Genomic DNA, 22,501 nt, shown 5'->3' with positions numbered 1-22,501 from the left:
TTGGATTTGTGGTTTCTTTAATTTTCTTTTTTTGATGCCGAAAAACCTTGGAATGATTAACTGCTCGGAGACTTTTTCATCTATAATCAGCAAGGTATTTGTTTATTAAATGCTGGGAGGAAGCCAGCTCATGCTGGACACACTTGTTCAGCTTGCAAGTGCAAAACTAAGCCATTTTATACACTTTAGATACACTGTTACATCATCTGACATAATAAGTAGACTGGTCTCTGGGTAGAGTCTTTTCAGAATCTCTTTGGATGTGTGCCATCTTCTACTGTGGGGGTCTTCTCCTCGAGCCTTCATCCCTCTGGTGGTTGCCACGGACATCTTCCTCGATCTAACCTCTTCAGTTTTCTTTGTTAGGTGACCTGAATTCTTCAAGCTCGCAAGATCCTGGCTCTGGGCCTTCTATATCTTATTCAAAAGTCTAGTTTCCATAATTTATTACCTTGTGTATACTACTCCTATTCTTCCTATAATAATGACTTTGGTCCAGTGAGTAGAACAGAACATGATATTAACCAGTGCTCCTAAAAGGTTCTTCTGGCAAAACAGGTAGAGCAAACAGGACAAGGTATACCAGCTGAACCACTGTTAACTCTTTTTTGTGCCTTTTTACCATCATTCTGAATATTTGTCTGGTTGGAACTTCTTTCCACTTCATTAAAGAAGGAACTAAAAGCAACTTTGACTTCGGTCTTTGAAGAACAGCTGCACTTTTCTAATTCTAAATGAAAGTTTATTTGCAGAGAGGGAGCAAGAGAAGGAAGGAATGGATTTGTGCGAGTATCTGCGAGTAACAAGGAATAGTTAATGGACTGTTCTATAGTATAACATTCATCTTGATTCCTTGTACTTCATATGTTTTTACAACATCTTTTCAACCTCTGTTACAAAGCTTAAAAAAGTCTTTAATGGTAATTGTGAGAGATGAATTGAGAGACATACTTTGTGATCAAACTCTAGAAGATATCTTTTAAGTGGAAAAAAAAAATTATACTTCTGACTTCCTTGATGTAAACATTTTAGAAGTGCACTCGTTTATTTAATTCCAGCATAAATAGATATGCTCTCATTATGTCTGTTCTTTCATATTTAAATTTTTGTTCCAGGGTTTTGCTAGAATGAGTTCAGCAATAGGGTGTGAGAAAAGTCAAGACTGGGGATCTGCTGGTTTTGGAGGTGTATTTAAGGTGGAGTGGATCCGAAAAGAAAGCATTCCTTTTCAGTTTGCACACCATTTACTCAACCCTTGGAATGACAATAAGAAAGTACAAATAAGCAGAGATGGCCAGGTAATGTTATTCTCTTCTGAAGTCTTTACTTGGTAGAATTGCATATCATTTATTAACTTGTTCAGCCTTGACGTTCATCTCAACTGTCCTCATGTGTTTGTTAATCTGAATCACAGTTCATTGATGTGCATTGTGCCTTTTGCTAATGGAGAATTACTGTTGAACTAGTGGAAACATTGGATAAAATCAAAGCAGTTTATTACTTAATTTGTGTTCCAAACAAAAAAAAAAAAAAGATAATTTAAAACTGGATACATCCAAAAATGAATGTTTGAGAGTTTTTTAATTTCAGAGTTTTGTGCCCTGTTTGGTTCAGATGTGTTCCCTGAAATAGTTTGTCACACCCAAAATAACTGTTCATAATTAGAGCTTTGAGTGTTTTGTAAAGCCTGAAGTGAATTTTGATATTTTAGATAGAATAAAGCTTAGGACTCTTCTCCAGTTTAAGTCTAAATTCAACTACAAAAAGCAAGAAAAGAATTGGCACAAGAGTTCTCTGGCAGTTTCTGTGTTCTCCTCAGTCCCCTCCCAAAACATCTCTTTGATACAACATTCTAGAGCTAAACTTCTTGTATTGTCTGCTCACTGCTTCCCAAAAACCTCTCTAGTTGCAAGAATGAGGAAAGGAGCATACTGCAAGAACAAGGACAGGAATATGTAGCACATGCTGTAGTTGACAGTCCTTCTCTTGTAAGTGGCTCTTAAGACCTAAAGAATCTCAATGATCCTAAAAACAAGTGGTTTATATTAGTACATATGATTCCACTAAGAGCCACTGTATGAACTCTGGCCTGCCTTTCCATGTTCTCCACCACACTATTGATCAAATTACACTAAAAAGATGAGGAGAGTGGTAATCTTTAGTCAATAAGAAAGTGACCTGTGGAATGTGTGAATTCTGTGGTGCATCCGTTCTACTTGTATGTGATGGTGGTGTGTTCACTGGGAATTCTCTTGAGAATTGACACGTTGCAGTGAAGAGAAAAATGCCAAACAACCTATAGGCCAGGTTTGCTTATGGAAGTTTTTAATCTCCTGCTGAGCCTTTCCTGTGTGTAGAATTCTAATGTATGACTCAATGGCAAAAGGAATTACCTTTTTCAGAAAGGTTGAAAGCATTCACAAGGAACCTCTGCTAAGAATTTTGTAATAAATAGTTCTTCTATGTCATAGTAGTAGTGCTAATAACTTCTCTAATTTCCTGATCATTTCTAGGAGCTGGAACCACAAGTTGGAGAGCAGTTGCTGCAGCTTTGGGACCATATTCCTTTGGCAGGAAAAAGATCAACTGATTAAGCATGTTGGATAATGTGATGGAGGTAGTTATTTCATGCATTGTTTTCTGGATTTATGATAGAGGAAAAGATGTCTACATACAGTGTATTGTTACAGTACTGCTTTTCTCTTGTAGGCTGTGGAAGAGCGTTTACACTTGGGACTGAATATTCTCTTCCTTTTGATCTCTTTTAGCTGTGGTTTTTGGAACATCAGCTCTAACCACAAGAACCAGCAGCATGTCTACAATATAAAGATGAGGAAGAAGGTGGCACAACAAGCTCCTGAAGCTGCTAGTCATACTGTGCAGCTAGAAGTGGAAAAATAAGAGAGCATTATGTTAGTTTCAATGTTTCCTTGTTTTAACATGTCAATAGCATTATTCACCAACCTGGTTTTGACTGAATTGTTTTTTCTACAGTAGTGTGCAGTAGATATTTTAAAACAGAGTAAAGTTCAAAACTGATTTTGAAACAATGCAACACCTGTAAGTTGTTCATGGGTTTAAAGTAGCACAGCAGACAGTTTAAATACACAGTTTACATTTAAAGAGTTCTCCTGTAAAATCCAGTAAAATGTGTGAAAGAAAGCTGTGTAATGTTAATTAATCAATCTTGCAGTTTGCGTAAAAGAAATAATTTGAGGATAAATGGCTCCAGATGGATTATAGGATTCCATAAGTGTTTGTATGGCAGTGCAGACTTCTGTATGACAGTACAAGAGGACAGGATATATTCATACAAACAATTATACAGCTGGAAAATATTAATTTAGAATTTAAATTCATGAGACTTTTGAGTGTGGGTTGGTCCAGTGGCGTTTCAAATATTTTTTTGCCTTTAAGAAGTACTCACAGTTGGACAAGCTGGAACAGTCTTTCAGAGGCCTGTTGCCAAATGGTACTCTAATTGTTCACTACTTGGGCATTGTTAGATTTTTTCTTCTTTCATAAAAAATAAAAAAAAATTACCAGTACCACATGCATCATCTTTCAGTGTAATTCATGCTTCCTTTCTATATCTTGTCTTTCAAGTTCTTTTCTTTCTTCTGTACTACTGTTATTTTGCTTTATTTGGCTTCTTCTTAGTCTTTAACATACTATACTATAAGGCTGGTATAAATTCAGTCTTCTCATTGTCAGCACTATATTTGTGTTCATTCTCAGGTTAAGAGCTTCTGAGCTTCTACTCACAGGATATTCTCACAGTTCAGACTACCCTGTGTATTCATTCTTGCATTCTGTGGTGACTTCCATCTGTAAACTGTCAGTTGCAGTAGGTTTAAGAGCCAAGACTAACAAGGTCTCTGTAAGGCTTTAGCGCCTAATGCAGTGTTTCTGGAGATGGTGCACACAAGGGAGCCATGAGGCTTGTGTTGCCCTATAAAGTACTTGCAGACCTGTGCCCACAAAGAAATGTGGGGCATATTGCCTTGTACAGGATTAAGGGTCCCCATGCGCTTCAGGGACAGAGCTGGCACAGGAGAGCAGGGGCAGGCGTAATGTTTGGTTGTTCAGCCTGAAGAGTACTTCTGCAGCTTGATGATAAGAACAGTCCAGCCAAGGACTTTGAATTCCCCAAGGGCGTTGTCTGGCATAGGTCTCTTGATGGAGAAGAGATTGCGCCCTGCTGTCTTGAGTGACAGCCACAGTCATGTAATTTTTGGCGTGCCCAGATGTTACGTCTAGCCCAGTCTTGGAGATTTATTTGACTTGCGCTTGTTACAACCCAGTTAATTGTACTACTGATCTGTATTTTTGCCTGTACTGTTATCTGGAGATGGACTGTTTGTCCTTGAAGCTGTTGGTCTGGTGTCTGTTACCGTATTCTGTAACCTGGCATGGCTACCTTAAGCCCTTACACTCTGGTGTTACAAGTGGGATGTGGTACACTGCATCATGGCCAGCCCTGACTCTGTAACAGGTGCCTCAGTTGATTACTTTGGGACTTTGCCATGCCCATGGATGTCAGATTTTACTTTGGTTAGAGAAAGTCAGACGGATGGAAACACAAAGGAGAGTTCCCCTGCTTATATCTCATGGCTCGCTGCCTTAGTGGTACTGAGCAGCATTTGAAACAACGCAAGCCCAAGTTTACTACCTACAAAAACAAGATCCATCCTTCACCCAGCAGGACCCTGGGGCTGCGATGGAGGAGAAGGCTTTAGCCCCTGTCTGTGTTAAAAGCCATCAGGCTAATGTGGGGAGCAATGCACGATCCTCCAGGTAACAGTATCTGACCATTGTCTGGAGGCAGAATTGCTTTATATGTAGAGTCCCAGAGGACAGGGATAGTGCTTGATCTGATTCAGATTCAGACAATGCTGTGTCAAGTTCCTCCCTAATGGAGGACTTGGTAATCCAACCAATTCTTAAAACAGAGTATGATGCTTGACAAGTTCCACTACATGCTCTTTCACAAGCACTGATATAGCCGAACTAAGCAGGTGCTGTCACAAATCTGTTACTGTAAACTATCTAACCTGTCTGGCAAATATGTTACATAGCAGACAGGGGACACCATCTGAGTTTCAGACTGGAAAACCTGGAGGCTCACTCTGAGGTCTGGCATCCAACTCAAGTCTCCAGCCAGAAGCACAGATACTCTCTTCCAGGCAGCGCTAGGACATGTTCAGAGAAGTACCCTGGGATCACAGAGACCCCTGGCTGTTCCCTGGGCCAATCCCACAGATTTGGATTGAGCTTTGTTAGGGTGGTTATCAGTCATGTTTTAGAAGTAGACCCTATGGCAGAAGAACATTGTGTGGACATTGTCCCACATCTTCCGTAAGTGCCCGCTAATCAAAAAGGGTCCTGGTCCACTTGGAGCCCATTTCAATAGGCACTGGCCTTACAGGCACAGCAACCAACCTCACCTGGGCCCATCTCTTCCCAAGTTAGTGTCTGGATAACAGATCTAGTGGACTTTTTTTGATGCTACTGAAGCATTTGAAAGTTCATCTGTAAGAACATCATTCTGCTTGCTTTTAAATGATGATTTGAAAGAAAAAGCTTCAAGAAGGTTCCCTCTGATCTCTCTCATTGGATGATTAGTGTTACGGCGACCTTGTTTCTCAGATAGACTCCTTTATTTCCTGCACTGTCATCCATACAAATTTTGTTGGTTTCATCTAGTAGAAGTAAGGCCATCTTCATGGGCAACCATCACTTTAGTTAAATCCTTGCAAAATGTCTGTACAGTTTTTTCACTGTGCAGCAATGGTTTCCTGATAGTTCTTTCTGCAGAATCCTCTGCTCTGGTTTCATGTTGTGCCTGTAAGACCACAGATTTGAATGTTTTGGAAAACCACTTCTTACAGCCATCAAGCATGTTCTGGTTTCCTAATCCTGTGTATTGACATCCTCTGTATTCACTTTATGTCACCTGGGTCTCCAGAGAAACAGATCTTGGTAACCATGTGTCTGGTGTTACCAGCAATATCGTGCCTCTGTGGAAGAACTCCAGTGTTGCACCTCTGTATCAGGATTTTTAGAGACACCCCATCTAGCTTATCAAGACTGAGTGTGACAATATACACTCTGAAAACTAAAGCAGGATGAAGGGCGCAAAGGTGAATGTATCTGAAAAGTGTTGGACTTGATGATCTCAGAACTCTCTTCCAACCCAGTTAATTCTATGATTCTGTGAAAAGGCAACTTTTATCTATGATGACAAATGGGAGAAACAGCCCATCACCATCTTCTCTGCAACAATAGAAATCCCATCTTGGAGACTGTAAGGCAGGAATGATTTACTCTACTTAAAAGTAAATTAAGTTCTTGCAAGCTAGACCATTGCCCATAAACGCTGGAGTGAGGAGAAGGGAAACATAAATGGAGGACAGCCACAGGTTTGCAGAGCTTTCTCATATATGAAAACTTAGCAGCACTGATTCAGGGCAACTCCTGACATGTTCCTCAATGCATTAGGTAAGATCTTTGCCAGTGGCTCATGAGAAAATGCTGGTGTGCTGCCTCCTCAGGAACATATTTCTGAAAGTAGGTAAAGGTGGCAAGCTGTGTTGCAACAGACAGAATTTGGTTCCTTTCGCTAGGAGCCAAAGAAAGTTTAATTATTTTTTAATTTTTTTTTTGTCAAATATTTTACATTTATAAAAATCTTAAGCTTCTATTGTCTATTTGTTACAACTACTTAATCCAATATTTCCTTTTTTTACATTTTTTTTCCACTATTGAACTGATATAATTTTTGCTCTATCATCCCAACAGCTATAAAGACGTTTCCTTTGGTCCCTGTGAGTTTAATTTCTACTGTGAAATTTTTTGCATTTTCTATTTTAAATGCTTGATATACTGCCTGTTGTCAAAATGAAATCACAGCTCATGACTGGCAAATTTCTCTGAGCTGATTGGATCAGTCCATAATTACCCGGAGGTGCTTTGTCTTTAAAGTGAATTAGAGTGGTTTCTGCAGTGGCTAATTTTTCCCCCTCTTTTTTTTTTTTTTCTCATGTGGAGCTGAAGTGATTCTCCCAGAGCAGCCACTTTCTAGGTGTATTCAGTCACTGTCTGAATGATATTAGCTGTTAAATTTTTGTCACTAGGCTCTCATCTCCATCAGTTAGATGTATTGACACAGATCAATTATGATACCAAGTAATTTGATCTCTGTGCCTCAAAGGCAAGAACCAATAAAAAGGAGTCCTTGGGCCATTACGCACTTACAATCTGAACTCCCCATCCCTCATGCAACAGTCCAGACCAACAGCATTGTTAGTTTGTTGCATCTTCTAACAGGTACCTCAGGCCAGAAAGTAGGTGATGCTGCTCTGGATTAAAAGCTTTATTTGTTGTTTTAATTCTTTTGACAGACGTTGAAAGGGTGTTGCCTAGATCCGAAGTGTAAATCTGGGTTTAAAGACAAGTCAGGTCTCATGAAAGCAGACTGAGGGAATATCCACTGACAACATCCACCCTATTCTTCACTTTTTGTATCTGCCTAGTTGTTAATAAAGGCAGTCTGACTGTATCAACTAAAGTCAAGGTTTTATTCTTTGGTCCTCTTCGTCACACACACACTAAGGGAAGAAGGGAAGTAGATAGCAGCATGAGAAATGGCAGAATTGCCAGTTCTGGAATGCAATGCTTACATTAAGTGTATTTATTGCGCCTAGCGCAGGGATTTTTAAGACTACAAGAACTGTTCAAACCTCTTTATACTAACTTATAACACTCTGTTGCTACTAAATATAAATCCATTTTTTTTCTATAAGTAAAGCTAACATAAACAATCTGTTTCTGTTAGTTTTAACTTTGCTAGCAGGTGTTCACTGCAAGATGTCCTTCCACAGAAGTTTAGCAGCTTCTCTCATTCTCACTCTCACTGAGTGTCCAAGGTCATTTACTAGATTCCAGAGTTATCTCTGAGGCCTCTTGCTGGGCAGGTGCTCCTTGCTTCCCAGGCCGAACACCTGCTAGGTCTCCAATAACCTGCAGTAGAGAATAAAAATTCAGAGTCCTGAAGATACTAAAAAGCATGCCCATAATTGAATCAGGCAATTCAGAAAGGTTGTGCTTTATTTGTGTCAAGCACAGAAGGGGTTTCAAAGCTAATTTCATACCCTGGAAGTGTGAAATCTTTATTTTTTACCTTGTGCTGTATAGTGCACAGCCTGAGATTCACAACCTGATCTTGTAAGTTTGCCTGTGTGAGTGGTCATATTGCATTTGATACTGTTGATATGTGAGCAAAGGTTGCAGCTCAAGGCTTTTAAATAATATACCACTTTGTTCTATCCATATGGATTGTCTGTTGAAGCCTAACAGCAATCAAAGACGATTAAGAAACAGGGAACAAAACACAAGTGCCAAAATTGCTACTATATGAGGATGTTGTGGACACTGGGCAGAAACTTTGAATGAAATTGTGTAACACATGTAAAATAGATTTATTTTCTTCTGCTCTTGTAAACCATATTGATAATCTGTTCTAAAAGCAAGCAGAATAGAAATAGTTACTCTCTCTGCACCACCAAGCTTTCTGTGAATTTTAGCTTATAGTGTGTCTAGTTAAGGACTCAAAACTTCCTTTTCTGGTTTTGATTGCTCTTTTCAGATTTAGCATCTTATTTCATACTCATGTTTCTTGTATTAGTTTAGGTGCAGTTAGTAATGAAGAAATCTGTATTGCAACTCAGCAATTTCAGCATTTCAGTGTCTGCTGCTTTCAACAACTTAGCCAACTGCTAAGTTCCAACATGCCCTAAAACAATGTACAAAATAAGGTTTCACTGCTGTGAAAGAATTACTGTGCTCTCTTTATAACTTTTATGTGAAAATGGATCTACCTTTTTTCTAAAACAAGCTTAGGGACTGGAGCAGAAGTACCAATCTAGGAGGAAGAGAAAAGAGAAAAGGGCCCCAGGACACCTTACAAACAGGCTGTCAAGCTTCCAAGAGACCCATGGACTGATACTCTAACTTATTTTCCTGATTACCTGGAATTTTTCTGGTTTACCTAGCTGACAGGAACTGTCAATATGTATATGCTGTAGATTTCATGTGTGAATTTTGCTGTTCTTCTGTCTTCAGAGGCACTGAGAAAATACATTGCAAAGTTCCATGGCCTGGCTTGGATGTCAGTGAACTGCAGTAGCCATAGTCTTATTGCTCCTTAGTCTGAAGTTGAGGTAAGGTTCAGCTGCTTAATTCTACTTTTGTTCCTCTTTAGAACATTGAATCTGGATGAGATCAGAAAGTGATTTAAAAAACTGCTCCATGCTGTTTCCCAGGTGAGGTAGATAGAGTTTGCTGCATTGTTTCCCAGTATTCGTTCTTAATAAAAATGCAGAAAACATGCTTTTGTCAGACTTGAAACTTAATGGCAATGTGCTAGTTCCCATTTAAAAGTCAGGACAAATTTGACTGAAGTCAGAGATTACAGGCACCCTGTTTTAACACTCCTGGAAAGGAAATATTGCTGGAAATGGGAGATTTTAACTTTCCAGGCACATCATCAGTAAGTGGCAGAGCCCTGATCTCCTAAGGTTTGTTTTAATTGATGTTGCTCCACTCAGTAACAAATCAAACCAACAATAGGTGTTGTCCAGCTTAGGTAAATGTGGACACAAGCGTTATAGGAAGTGTGCATGGGTAGAAAGGTCACACCCTTTGGCATAAGGTGGAAGAATGGAAGGAGAAAGTAGCTCTGTTACACTCCTGTGAACACCAATACTACTTTAAAAAAAAAATTTTTAGGTGAGGGGTTTCCTGAACTCTGAACTTGTCAGAGCTGTTGAATTGTTTGTATTATCAGTGGTGAGACACTAGATGAGCAGGGGTGGTACAGGAAGAACCATTCACTTTGAAGGAATATAAGCCATGGTGTCAGAAAAAATAGAGCTCTGAAGATCCTTCAGAGTGAAGCTAGGTGGTGCAGTTAACTAGCACATGAGCTCTTGTCCTCTGAGGACTGTTTAAAATGAAACATAGTTTTATTAGCAGTTGCAAATGAAGTGGCCTCTCCTCAGGAAAAGTAGTGAATTATGGTGAGGAATTTGTATTATTAGCCGGCTGCTTTTTATCTGACATACCCATCATGGGTTTTTACGTCTCCAAAAATGAGGGCAATGAGAGGTGCTAGGCTGCAGGTAGATATTAGAAGATATGTCTTCAGAGTTGTTATTAAATACTTGTTAATTTTTTTTCTCCTCCATGGAAAGCAGACATTATGAGACAGGCAATAACAATATGTTAGTTATTAAAGGCTTTAAATAGTAATTTTCTTGTGTAAACATTATTAATTACCTGCAAGAAATTATGAACATAAGGATAGTTTTTCAAAGTAAAAAAAGGTAATTAAAAAAAAAAGTAAAAAGGTCAGCTCAGGACAGGGCTCAGGATCCAACTCCCAGCCCTGGTGCCCCAGACCCTTCACCAGCTCTGTTGCCCTTCTTTTTCTTACACCTTGTCTATTCTTTAGCTTAGTCTATTTATTACCTCTTGGTCCCTCAGCACTTGGAAGATATAAGTCCTTGCCTAGCTGAGGTACAAACACCAGTAGGCTTCTCTGTTTCTTGCTATTTCTGTTGTCCTAGGCAATTTTGGTTTACTCTGATTTAGCTGTAACCTTAAGAGTCACCTCTTAAGAGTACAGGAGCTGGCAATTCCAGTGTGTCTGAAGTCAAAAAAATGAGGAAGACCAGCTGAGCTGAGCTGAGCAGGGATTTTCTGCTAGAACTTAGGTGGAAAAGGAAAGCGTTTGGGCATTGGAAACAAGGCTGGGTATCATGGCACACTATACAGGTGCTATTTACCATTGTTGGAAGAAAATTTTTGCAATTGAAGCTCAATAAGAATTCAAACTGGCCAGCACTGAGGAGGATGACAATAAGGGTCTTTAAAAGATGTTGACAGCAAAAGGAGGATCGGAGTTAACATTAGTTCATTGCTTGACAATGTCAGTCATCTCACACATAGGGAGGTAGACAAAGTGGAAATATTTAATGCCTTTTTCACCTAGGTTTTCAACATTAGTGATGGGCCCTGGGAGCCCTGGAGCCTGGTGTTGGAAGACCTTAAATGGGGGGATGATAAACTCACAGCCAATCCTGAATTTGTTTAAACCTTGCTGCTTCAGCTGGACATGCATAAATCTATGGCACCCAATGGGATTCATCCCTGGTACTGAAAGACCTGGATGATGCTATCGTGTGTTCTTTTTCAATTATTTTTTAATGGTCTTGGGAGTCTGGATGGGTCCCAGTTAACCGGAAGCTGTCAAATATTCCAGGTTTGTTTATTTTTTTTATTTTTTTTTATTATTTTTTTATTTTTTATTTCCCAGTTTTAAAGGAGGATAACAAGAATACTAATAATTACAGGCCTGTCAGTTTCACCTCAGTGCTCCGTGAAGTTATGGAGAAGGTTGTTCATGGAGGTACTGAAAAACACTTAAGAGACTGCACAAGTCATTGGTCACAGCCAGGGTTCATGAGGGGAAAGTCCAACTTTAATTTTCCTTTTATAACAAGGTCACACATCATCTAGCTGACCAAGGGAAGCCAGTAGATGTGAGGTTTTTTGGTTTCAGTAAAGTTTCTGATACTTTCTGTAAGGACTTAAAGAGCACAGCTGCCTGTCTCAAACACTCTCCATCGCTTGCCATAAGACGTCACAGCAGGAACTTGAAATAAGCACAGAATGAAGGAATATGCCACAGGAAGGTGCTAATTCCAGGCCTGGAAGAGGCAAGATCTGATTAGTATACCCTGGTTAATGCATCTGGAAAAAAATTCCTACTGTGGCAAACTGTGGGAAAGGAAGCAACTGCTCATACACCTACCACCCCAAGCTATGGGAACAGCATCTGCTACCATTCCATGGATACCTGGAACTTGGACTGTATAAAGGTGGTACCCTCGAAGAACAACTCCCAGTACCCCTATCATCAAATAGCCCAGGGTGAAGAAGGACCAGTGGGCTGCCACTGGATTCATGGATGGTAGCTGTCTTCTGCTTGACCTCTCTCTCTCCCCTTTCCTCTCCTTTTCACTCTCTCTATCTCACATTCACTGTTAAATAAAATCTGTACTATAAACTTTGGCAAGTAGGCTCATATGCACCTTGATTCAGGCAGAGACATCTCTCACTAATTTCTCACAGTGTCCTTCTGGATAACCTGTCATCATACAGCTAGACAAGCCCCTAATGTATTGGTGGCCTACTGGCTGATGTGTTAAGCTTAAAGTGAATGGGGTGGTATCAGGCTGGTGGCTAATCATCAGTGGGTTTCCACAGGGTTCAGTTTTAGAGCAATTGTTACTTAAGCATTTTTATAAATCCAGGTGCAGGAATTGAAGGTACATTAAGTAAGTTTGCTAATGATACTTAACTAGGAGGAGCTGTGGACTCCCTCAGTGGTAGAGAGGCCCTGCAGAGAGATCTGGATAGACTAGAGAGCTGGGCAATCACAACCATATAAAATTCAACAAGAGCAGTACTGGATTCTGCACCTAGGACAGGATAATCCTGGGCATATGTACACATCTGTGGGACCTGATGGGATTCATCCCAGAACCCACAGAGAGCTGCTGGTGTCATTATAAAACCTCTCTCAGTGATTTTTGAGCAGTCTTGGGAATCTGGAGAGGTCCCAGATGACTGGAAGCTGGTGAATGTTATCGCAATATGAAGTTCAACAAGGGAAAGTGCCAGACTCTGCTCCTGGGGTGGGGCAACCCTGGGTATACAGACAGACTAGGGAATGAGATGATGGAGAGCAGTGCTGTGCAAGGGGATCTGGGAACCCAGGTCAATGGCAAGTGGAATATGAGTCAAAGTGCCCTGGCAGCCAGGAGGGCCAACCGTGTCCTGGAGGGCGCCAGTCAGTTGAGGGAGGGGATTGTCCCTCAGCTCTGTGCTGATGTGCCCTCACCTCAAGTCTTGTGTGCAATTTGGGTACCTCAATATAAGGAGGACATCAAACTGGAGTATGTCCAGAGGCGGGTAACTAAGATATTGAAAGACCTCAGAGGCAAGATTCAAGAGGAGTAGCGGAGGTCACTTGGCATGTTCATCTTGATAAAGAAAAGGCTGAGGGGTGGCCCCATTGCTGTCTACAACTTCCTCAAGGGGGACAGCAGAGGCTGATCTCCTGTCTCTGGTGACCAGTGATAGGACATGAGGAAATGGAATAAAACTGTGTCAGGGAAAGTTCATATTGGACATTAGGAGAAGGTTTTTCACTGAGAGGGTGATCAGTCACTGGAACAGGCTACCCAGGAAAGTGGTCACTGGACCATGTCTGCCAGATGTCAAGGAGTGTCTGAACAATACTCTTAGTCATATAGTTTACTTTTTGGTAGTCCAGGAAGGAGCAGGGACTTGGACTTGATGACACTTTATGGGTCCCTTCCACTTTGAGATATTCTGTCATTTTCTCTGTTCTTTTTTGTGCTAGCTCTGTAAAGAGTTAGTAATTAGGTTTTCAAGAAGAGATAAGATCAGTTCTGTGTGCATTGGAAAAGAGCATTTCTCCTCTCAGTAACTGCTATAAACAGCCAAAGGAGAGATGAGAAAGTTACTTGCTTGAGTACTCTGTACTTGCTTGAGACTTTGCAATAGTATGTGCTGGTAGTCTTTGCAGTAATATTAAAACAACAACAAAAAAAGGTTAAGTGCACGACTTTAAAAACTCCAGATTGATGCCACTGGATGTTTTCTTTTGGACCTAAACTCTGGCACAGCAACATTAGAAACTTGTAAGATTTAAAATAGGCTACTGCAGGACCTTGTGCAGTTACTGAAAAGGCTACCTGGGATATGAATGGCTCACTGATCAGAGAGAAGGAGAGGAAAATTATATCTAAAAATTTTTAAGGAAAGGAATTTTAAACATTAAAAAAAAAAAAGTAAAAAAATTTATATGTGTTTTCATCTTAAATCCAGAACTGAATATGCAGTTGTACCTAGTAGTGTTTAAAAATCCATCCTTTGTTGTTTAAAATCCATCCTTCTCTCCTTTTTTCCCTTGGGATAGATTTATTTCTAGTTCAGCAGTCTGTTTAATTTATATATAAATGGTCAAAACAACCTACAAGAACCCTTTACTCAGACAACAGTCAAATTCTTGGCATGTTACTACTTCTCTCTGCTGATCAGGATGCAATCCTTTCTTAAACAGGCCTTCTTAAGAAGCTATGCCCTGCAGATTCTGCTCCAATACACTCTAGCTGAGTGTATGAGACAGATGGAAAGATTAGACAGCAGACAGATGGAAAATCAAAATCAGTTTTAGCTCCTCTGCAACAGTTCTCTTTCAAAATGAACTGTAGGAAAACTGTCTCTCTCATTGGTAGACTAAACTCCTCTGTCAGTTTTTTATAGAGCCATGGAGTTGTTTAGGTTGGAAAAGACTTTTAACATCATTGAATGTAAGTGTTAACCTAACACTATCAAGTGTGACAAAATAGCCACTTACTCACTAAAGGAGAGTTAGTTGTTGAGAATGCTAGAAAGTAAAAAATGGGTAGTATCTGATGTGAATGAGAAATGAACAGAAGAGCCACCAACTCAAACAAGGAAAAAGAACACATTTGCTTGGTAGAAAATGCCAACGTAGCAGGCTAAATAATAATAATAATAATAAAAATAATTGGATGTGTACAAAATATTCTGGAGGAAAACAAAAAATTAGTCAGGTTAGGTACCTGACCTGCTATTCCTCTCCCAAATTCTCTGCTGACAAATTTTCAATAAGTACTAAGTATATAAAATTTGAAGTCCTTTTTAGCATAAACAAGAGTGGAAAAGATATTTGTGATTAATTTACTAGGAAAAAAAAGCCCACAAGAAAACAACTGAACCAATCTTCTGACACTTTAGAAGTAGAAGTAGAAATATTTCTAAATGTTGTGCACAAATGAAGATAAGTTGGTTCTCTGCTACTGTCGTTTTGCCAGGACTGCTCATAACTTCTTAATGATTTTGTCTCACACATGAACTGTGTATAGTATGAGCCATAAATGACACATGATGGCTGTGCATTTTGTGAAATTATTGTGGAAGTTTTATTTTTCAACTCTGAAACGTTCCCATCAGTGGTGAGAGCTCAGAAAGATTTACCTTCTCTCTGTTGATGGACTTCAGATGTGCATGTGTTCACAAAGGAGACAGTTTCTAGTATTCAAGCCTTTCTCTGCAGGTGAAGAAAATGACTAGTCCACAATGAAGGGAAATGACAACTGAACATCTGTGTTGAGGACTCCTGATTTGCCCTCTTCCTCCACTGCTTCAGAAGACTCATAAGGCTTGACCTCTATCACTCATTTTGCCACTTCACCAGTAACACAGTCACTTTTGGCTTTTGATGAATACTCAAAAATGACACCAACTCTCTCACCCTGTCATCTAGGAGAGCAGAAGCAACTTGACTCTCCAAAGACATCCTCTGCCCTTTTTTCAAAAGGAAAGTTGAATATTGATCCCTATCATTAGGAAAAACCACAAAGTGACATCTGCAGAACAGTAATTAAGGAAAACCATGCTAACTATTTAAATGGAAGGAAGGCAATGCAGCTGTTTCTAACTAGCATTTCAGAAGCTCTTTTGTTCTCTGTATTGGGATGGGGGAGAAATAGCAGCTTATTATAGGGAGAAAGTTTTTTGGCATTTATTTTGAAAAAATGTCTGTGCTGTCCCTATCATTTGTGTGAATGTTACTACAATTTGTCTCTGTCTCCTTCTTCTTTTGGATAACTTGTGATTTTTATCTAGATCTGACAGCAGGAATATGGTGAGGATGATCTTTCCCCTGAAGCAGTGAGTAAGGATGGTAACTCTTTTCCCTATGATTTTGCTGCATCAGCTGTATTATGCACACTGGAGGAAGGAAACAGTACCTTTTTTACAAAAATGTGCTTTATGCACTTTAAACTAGGAGACTGAGCATGTGTTGAACAGGCAGTTTGTGAAAAACTAAGGTGCTAGTCATGTTCTCTCCAACTGCAACCCAACCCTTTCTCTCTGCATGATCAAAGTGGTCATTTGTGCTCATTATCATGGCATTCAGAGAAATCGTATTTACAAGGACTCTAAACAATAAATTTGTTTCTTTGTAGGAGCAGAAGCTGGAATGCATCTTTTTCTCCCTAGATCTGAAACTGACTGTTATATTGAAGTGAGAGAGAAAATTTGTACTGTGTTCAGACTCTCAATGTTCCCATTGCACAATGTACTCTCTGCTTGGCGTAAGCTATGGATTTTGTACACTTGGTGCCTTTCTCTGTCCTCCAGCTTTTTTTTTTTTTTTTTAATTATTCTCTTTGTGCTGTCAAACTGGAAACCGTATGAAGCATTGTGTAATGAAACAATAGATAAAAGCTTTTGTATTGATCTTGCCTGAGATGGCTCTGCAGCAAATTGTTCTGCAGTCTCCTGGAGTACTCCCAGTGGTCTGTGGGGCAACTAGGATGTACATATTTACTGCTTAAGGGAGCCATAAAAGTTCAGGTTTGGTTTGCATTTACTGATGGAGAGAAGGTGCTGAGTAGCAGAGGTAGAACAAATTAATATCTCTGAATTTGGAGCATCACCACAAGGACCCCCTCTGTTTATGGTCAGGCGAACACAAGTGCAGCATGGTGCTAAGCTCCAGCTCCAGGCTGGAGAGGTGCAGACTCTCACAGCGCTTCTTGTTTGCTGTATTCATTAAAATAGATGCCTCTGTCTCTCCTTTTACTTACATGTAGTCCGTGAATCCTGCTGCAGCTGGGCCTCTTTCGTACTTTGCAGAGGAGTCCTGTTTGGCTGGACTGCAAGTAATTAGTACCAAATACAGACAGGGGTGAATCTTGCTGATGCACTGCTTCCAGAACTGCCAAAATCAGAGGGAAAAATCAGCTGTCTAGCCTTTGGTGGTGATCCCAGCACTAACTGAAGTGTAATGTGAGAAGACGCTTATTGTGGCAGGAAAAATGAATAGATTTTCCTAGATAAGTTTAATGAAAGCTCAGAGAAAATCTACTTAAAGTTCCTCAGATCTGAGCCAGGTGTGAAAAACGGTGCAAATGCCAGATACATTTTGCAAGTGGTGTCTAGCAGTTAGTCAACATAATTAGGTCCTGGTTATTTATTGTCAGGGTTATTTTGTGTCTTCCACATATTTTGGTTGTTTGGTTATATCATGATTTAACCTCTTCTGGCAAATAAGTACCAGGCAGTTGCTTGCTCACTCCCTGCCTTGATGAGATGGGGAGGAGGATCAGATAAAGGTAAAATCTGTCCGCAGTTTATATACTGGATGTTCTATGCTATGGAATATCCTTTTGTCCACTTCAGGTCATCTGTCCTGGCCATGGTCCCTCCCAGCTTCTTGTGCAGCTGCTCACTAGCAGAACAGTCCTTCACTCAGGATAAAAACTGCGCAGCAGCAGCCAAAACATCAGTGTGTTATCTATGTAATTCTCATACTAAGTCCAAAACACAGCACTGTACAAGCTACCAAGAGGAAAATGAACTTTGTCTCGGCTGATATTGGGACAGGTTATAAGCCTTGTACATGACTTTTTTTACTTTTAAATAACTTTTTTATCCTTGCCAGAAGCTTCTGTTTTGTTTGTTCTGCCTCTGGCATGGATTGCATGTGTTTACCATAATCCAAAGACTTCAATATAATTAAGTAATTTCTGATTTTGCACACCTTGAACAAGGTGGGTAGACAAAATTTTTAGGGTTAGTGAAAAAACATTGATGTTGGCAAAGGAGAGAAAGTCTTGCATTACTGCCTTTACCTGGCCCTTCTCCTTTCTCTGGATTTCAGCTGAAGCTCAAATAAGACCTGATTCTTCAAAGGGCTGATTTTTCTCTACTGTTTCCTGTGGGACACCGTCGTTTTTTTTCTGCTTAGGATGCTACCAGGCTTTATGCAACTTTTGAAGACAGAATCAGCCATTAAATCACACAGCTCGACCTCCTGTACAAGATAGACCATTAAATCTGACCTTGAACAGAAGACGTTCATAAACCTCCCTTATACCAAAGGCTTATCATGCTGTTTGAGACAGTAGTCGTGTTTCCTTCAGACTCCAGTAATTTTCCATAAAGGCTGTGCTTTGTAAGTTGGAGTCAATTTGCAGACTTCTTCCACTTGAAGGCTAAAGATTACACAAGAGAAGAAGTCCATTTCTGCCCTGCCCTTTCAGCCTGTGGTATGCAGTGGGCAGCAGTGCACACTGTGGGAGGCAGGTCTGCCTTTCTGCAGATGCAGTAATTGCTCAGACAGCTCTGGATCAGGTTTGCAGGGGCAAAAAGGGACCTACAGGATCTTGTGGTAGATCATTAATTTCTTGCCTCTGTCACTTTGCTATCCTCCTGAGTTATGGTTTACAGGCAGTTAAGGACTCTCATAAAGGGGTTTCTGCTGAACTTTCTAAATGTTAATACAACTACAGTATTGTAATTTAGAAGAATTTTTTTTTTATTTTAAGAATTTGTTTTGACTATAGGCAAGCAAAATGCTTATGTCTAAGAGTAAACAGTACTTTTGGAGCAAAAAGAGGCATGGCAAAGTGAGTTTGTATTTAGTCAACATAAATTTTGGGTCATAAATTTTTGAGAACTAAAGCTTTACTCTATGTGTTGAGAAGGCAAAACAGGAAAAAGCCAAAAAGGCATTATTTGGAGAAAAAAATAAAAGGTTTTTTGTTTAACCCAGGACATCTTGCAATCCATAGGAAAAAAAGAGATTATTTTGACAAGTCTCATTTTTAACAAATTAGGAGAAATAAAGATAAATCTGGGTATCATAACCTAAATTTGACCCTATTCTTATTGACATCTGTAGCAAAAAAAGGTCTTTACTTGGGATTTACAACGCAGATTTCTTCATGGAGCCTTCAAATGGCACCTTTATTTCTTATCCTGCTTTATTTTTTTGTTATCTTCTACTGCCATTATTTTTAGTCACAGCGGTGTACATAAGGTTCCCTTCAAAAGGATTCCCCCTGGCAGCTTAGGAAAAAATAGTTACAAAGCTCCAGAATGGGGCCAGGATCTGAACTTTGTTGGCAGGAAAGGCATAAATATGAGCCTTCCAATGTAATTCTAAGTGATTAAAAAAAATGGGGAGAATAAGCTTTAGCAAGCATTTTAAGAGGCAAAGCACTTTACCAATGCTGAAGTGAACTTCCCTAAAAGAGCCTGTGCTGTCAAGGTCATTATTACCTGGTTAAACTGACTGCAAGGTAATTTAATTGTCTGGCTGCACCCTTGCTTTTGGCAGAGACTTGTGAGGGTACTCAGCATTAGTTATAGCTGTGTTCAGTGTCTGAGCAAGCTGAAAAGTCCAGGTGTGTCCACTTTGGAGAAATTATGTTGTCTGGCTTTTAAATGTGTGTTATCTTCTACTTACATTCAGCACAAGATAGTAATGACATTTAATTTTACAGGTCTCTGAAAACACATCTTCAAAAATCTAGTTTGTTTCCTTTTTTTTTTTTTTTTTTAGTATTTAGAAAATATGTACTGAATTAATCTTTATTTTGTATTTCTGTCTTGTAAAATTACTCTGAAGGTGAACAAAATATAATATAACTGGAGTGGTGGTGTGGTCTCACAGAAAGAAACACTTCATAATAGTTACAGTAATGTCTTTTTTTGGGGGAGAATCTTATCTACCTTATCTACGAATGAGATCTATATCTTAATGCTTAAGTATCTCAGAGACAAAGAAATATCTGAGAAAGAAAATATCCACTGGACTATTTGCAGTGGTGGTAAATGTAATAGGTAATAAGGAGCAATAGGTATCATTTGCTCATCAAATAAAGTTTAATTAAATAAGTAATTAAGTTTAACAAAACAAGTTGCAATAAGTCTGGCAAAGGCTTTGTTCAAGTTATGGACTGAGCAGTCACAAAAAGGAGAAACCACAGTGTTGTAACTGCTGAATGTTTAACTACACGATTGTTATGAATTTGTATGTTATGTCATGTCATTTTATAAGTGTTTGTTCTGAGCAGACTTATAGGGAAGTAGAATAGAATGAAACAGCAAAGAACCAAAGGAAAGGACTTACCCCCCCTGGAAATTTCCGCACGGCAGACACTGAGGACTATGGTCTAACCAAATCATTGGCTGAGCCTAAGTGATGAGATGGAGCCCGTGAAACAAGGACCAATACTGGGGGAGCCCGCAAAAGGAAACCCAATAAAGAAATCGAAAGAGACTTCTGGGGTGGAGATAGAAGGGGGTATAAAACGTGGGGTGTGGGCTTGCTGCATTGCAGACCGTTGGCGGAACAGGGGTTTCCCCCGGTCTCCCAGTGCGCTGTTTTGCTTCTTTGCCTTTAATAAATTTCTTTTACATTTTAAAAAATTATCTCTGGTGTTTTGACTATAACAGTAAATATGCAAATTCTGATATGTACCAGCCTAGTTTTAAAATATGACATGGAATCAAGACACTGTACTTCCAGTGAATAAATCTGCTGGGAAGGTTTCCTGACAATGTCCAAATTTCCTCTTTCATAATATTTTACTCTTTCATAATATATTACTTCATAATAATTAATTCTAATTATATCTAATATTGCTGAAATAAATTTATCTGGGATAGATAGTGTGAGCTGAAAGCCTAACTTTCCTTACCTAAAGTGAAACTATTAGTTAATTATTAATCAATTAATCAGTCTGTAAAAATCTGCTTGCCTTTCATTAGAAAGTCTTTTTTCAGCTTCCTTAGGAAACGTTTCCAATGTAAATTAAGAAAAAGGATTGTTTCCACTTAAATTATCTCTTTTTCTTTCCATCAGCCTTCTGTTTTCAAGTTCTAATGCAGTTTCTGGAACTCCTGTAAGCACACATGATCACTAGGTGGTGATGTTCTGCCTAGGAAAGCTTAAAATGGGGGAAGTTCAGAGCCATGAATAACAGATTAAAAAAGCCAGAGAACAGAGAGATTACTATTTTTTAATTATTGTAGTTTTTTCTATACAGTTTTGCAAAAGTTGCAAGCTTGGAAAAAACTCACCTTTTTCTGGTCGATTTATTTTAATCTGACAAATTATTTGCTATGGACCTTAACTTGAATAATGAACCTTGTATGTAAATAATTACATCTCCTATCACCAGGCAGTTAACAATACTGCTGTAAAGACCTTGGAAAGGTTGGTGGCATTTGATACTGCATTGTCAAAGCTAGTGTTTAAAAATATGATTGCAGTCAGTATATGGAGGGGAGTAAATAAGGTGCTGAGGTTGACATGTAGTTATGCTAAGTTCCTGTTTTCATAAAGGTATTTGCTCTGTCTTATGCTTTCTTGATCTATAAGGAGGTACAAAAGTGTTTCCCAAACCCAGGATAGTCTCCTCCATTAAATAACAGGATAGTTGTTTATATCACAGGGAGTGGTGTGTAGAGGACTTAGACTTTCAGAAGAATCCTCTCTTTATAATTTTGAAATATTCTCCTGAGTTCACAGCAACCTGTCTAGAAATTCCTACATGTCTTTTGGGAATTGTGCACGTGCCAAATGCTACACCAAAATTTTCCACCCAGATCCGGTTTCTGACAATTGCATTCTAAAACTAGTTTCTAGGATCTCATTAAATAAAAACAAGAAATAACTCACTTCTGTCTTCTCTGCCCCTAAAAAAAATGCTTCCTAAGAAAACAATATTAATGGCAGTGAAGAACAAATGCTCAAAGACTGACGCAGACTTATGGCTGCCCACTAACCTCACAAAAAATGGAATCAGTTTTGAAATCCAGACAATAGAGAAGGGAGAGGGAAAGGCACTGGGACAGGTCCATGCAAAGAACTTTTTCCAGTCTAGTGATGTCTGTGAGGGTTGTGGGGTAAAAAATAAAATAATCAGCATTTTTACACCAGCACAGTAAATGCCTGGTGCAAATGCAACTCATTTTGACAAACAAGTCAATACAGTTTATTTCATTTGTGGCAGAAGTAATAAGCTGTGTCAGCACAACCAGCCTTGCTGGGTAAGCTGTATCTGTCCTGTGAGGGCTCATTAACTTTCTTTGTTGCAGACCAGGCCTTATAGAGGAGCTTCTTGCTTATATACTGGCAGTAATCAAAACATTGGGACAGACTTCAAATTTCATCTGATTAAGAAGTTCTACTTTCACCCTTTTTAAATATCCTTACTGCTCTAGCGTTGCTGTGAGTACTAATGGCACCCTCTGATACAGAGGTGGCTTTTGGGCAAAAATCAAACCACTCCATATTAGTTCACTTTTTCTCAGCAGGAAAGATGCACCCTGTGAGCACCTCCGCAGCTCTTCCTGCTCCATCGGAAGACTTCTCTCTCTGGCTTATGCTGTGTCAAATCAGGCTGAAAAGGGAAGATTTTTCAGAGTGGAAAATACCAAGATTCTGTTACTGATCATATCTGGAAGACAAGAGGGCTGTAAGAGAGGCAAACCCATCTCATCACTATAATACTGAAAC

At 39.4% G+C, this 22,501-nt stretch overlaps 1 protein-coding gene and 1 long non-coding RNA gene across 3 annotated transcripts in view; one reads left to right on the top strand and one right to left on the bottom strand.

Moving 5' to 3' along the window:
* LOC114069676 (3'-5' RNA helicase YTHDC2) overlaps positions 1-3,713 on the top strand; it is a 30,781-nt gene extending 27,068 nt beyond the window's left edge. For both annotated transcript variants that reach the window (XM_027906672.1, XM_027906757.1), the window contains exons 28-30: positions 1,116-1,298; positions 2,514-2,617; positions 2,769-3,713. In XM_027906672.1, the coding sequence (XP_027762473.1) occupies positions 1,116-1,298; positions 2,514-2,594 (264 nt within the window). In that variant the 3' untranslated portion in view covers positions 2,595-2,617; positions 2,769-3,713. The remainder of the gene's footprint in view (positions 1-1,115; positions 1,299-2,513; positions 2,618-2,768) is intronic.
* On the bottom strand, positions 556-21,775 carry LOC114069797. The gene is made up of 3 exons (XR_003573831.1): positions 21,765-21,775; positions 5,227-5,234; positions 556-629 (listed from the first exon to the last, which is right to left on the bottom strand). It is a non-coding gene; the product is annotated as an uncharacterized LOC114069797 (long non-coding RNA).
* Positions 21,776-22,501: the final 726 nt, after the last annotated feature.

Source organism: Empidonax traillii, unplaced genomic scaffold (genome assembly GCF_003031625.1).
Source record: "Empidonax traillii isolate 1590-97213 ecotype Southwest subspecies unplaced genomic scaffold, ASM303162v1 scaffold3:size4013460, whole genome shotgun sequence".
NCBI classification, from domain to species: domain Eukaryota; kingdom Metazoa; phylum Chordata; class Aves; order Passeriformes; family Tyrannidae; genus Empidonax; species Empidonax traillii.
This window is presented reverse-complemented; position numbering and strand designations above follow the sequence as displayed.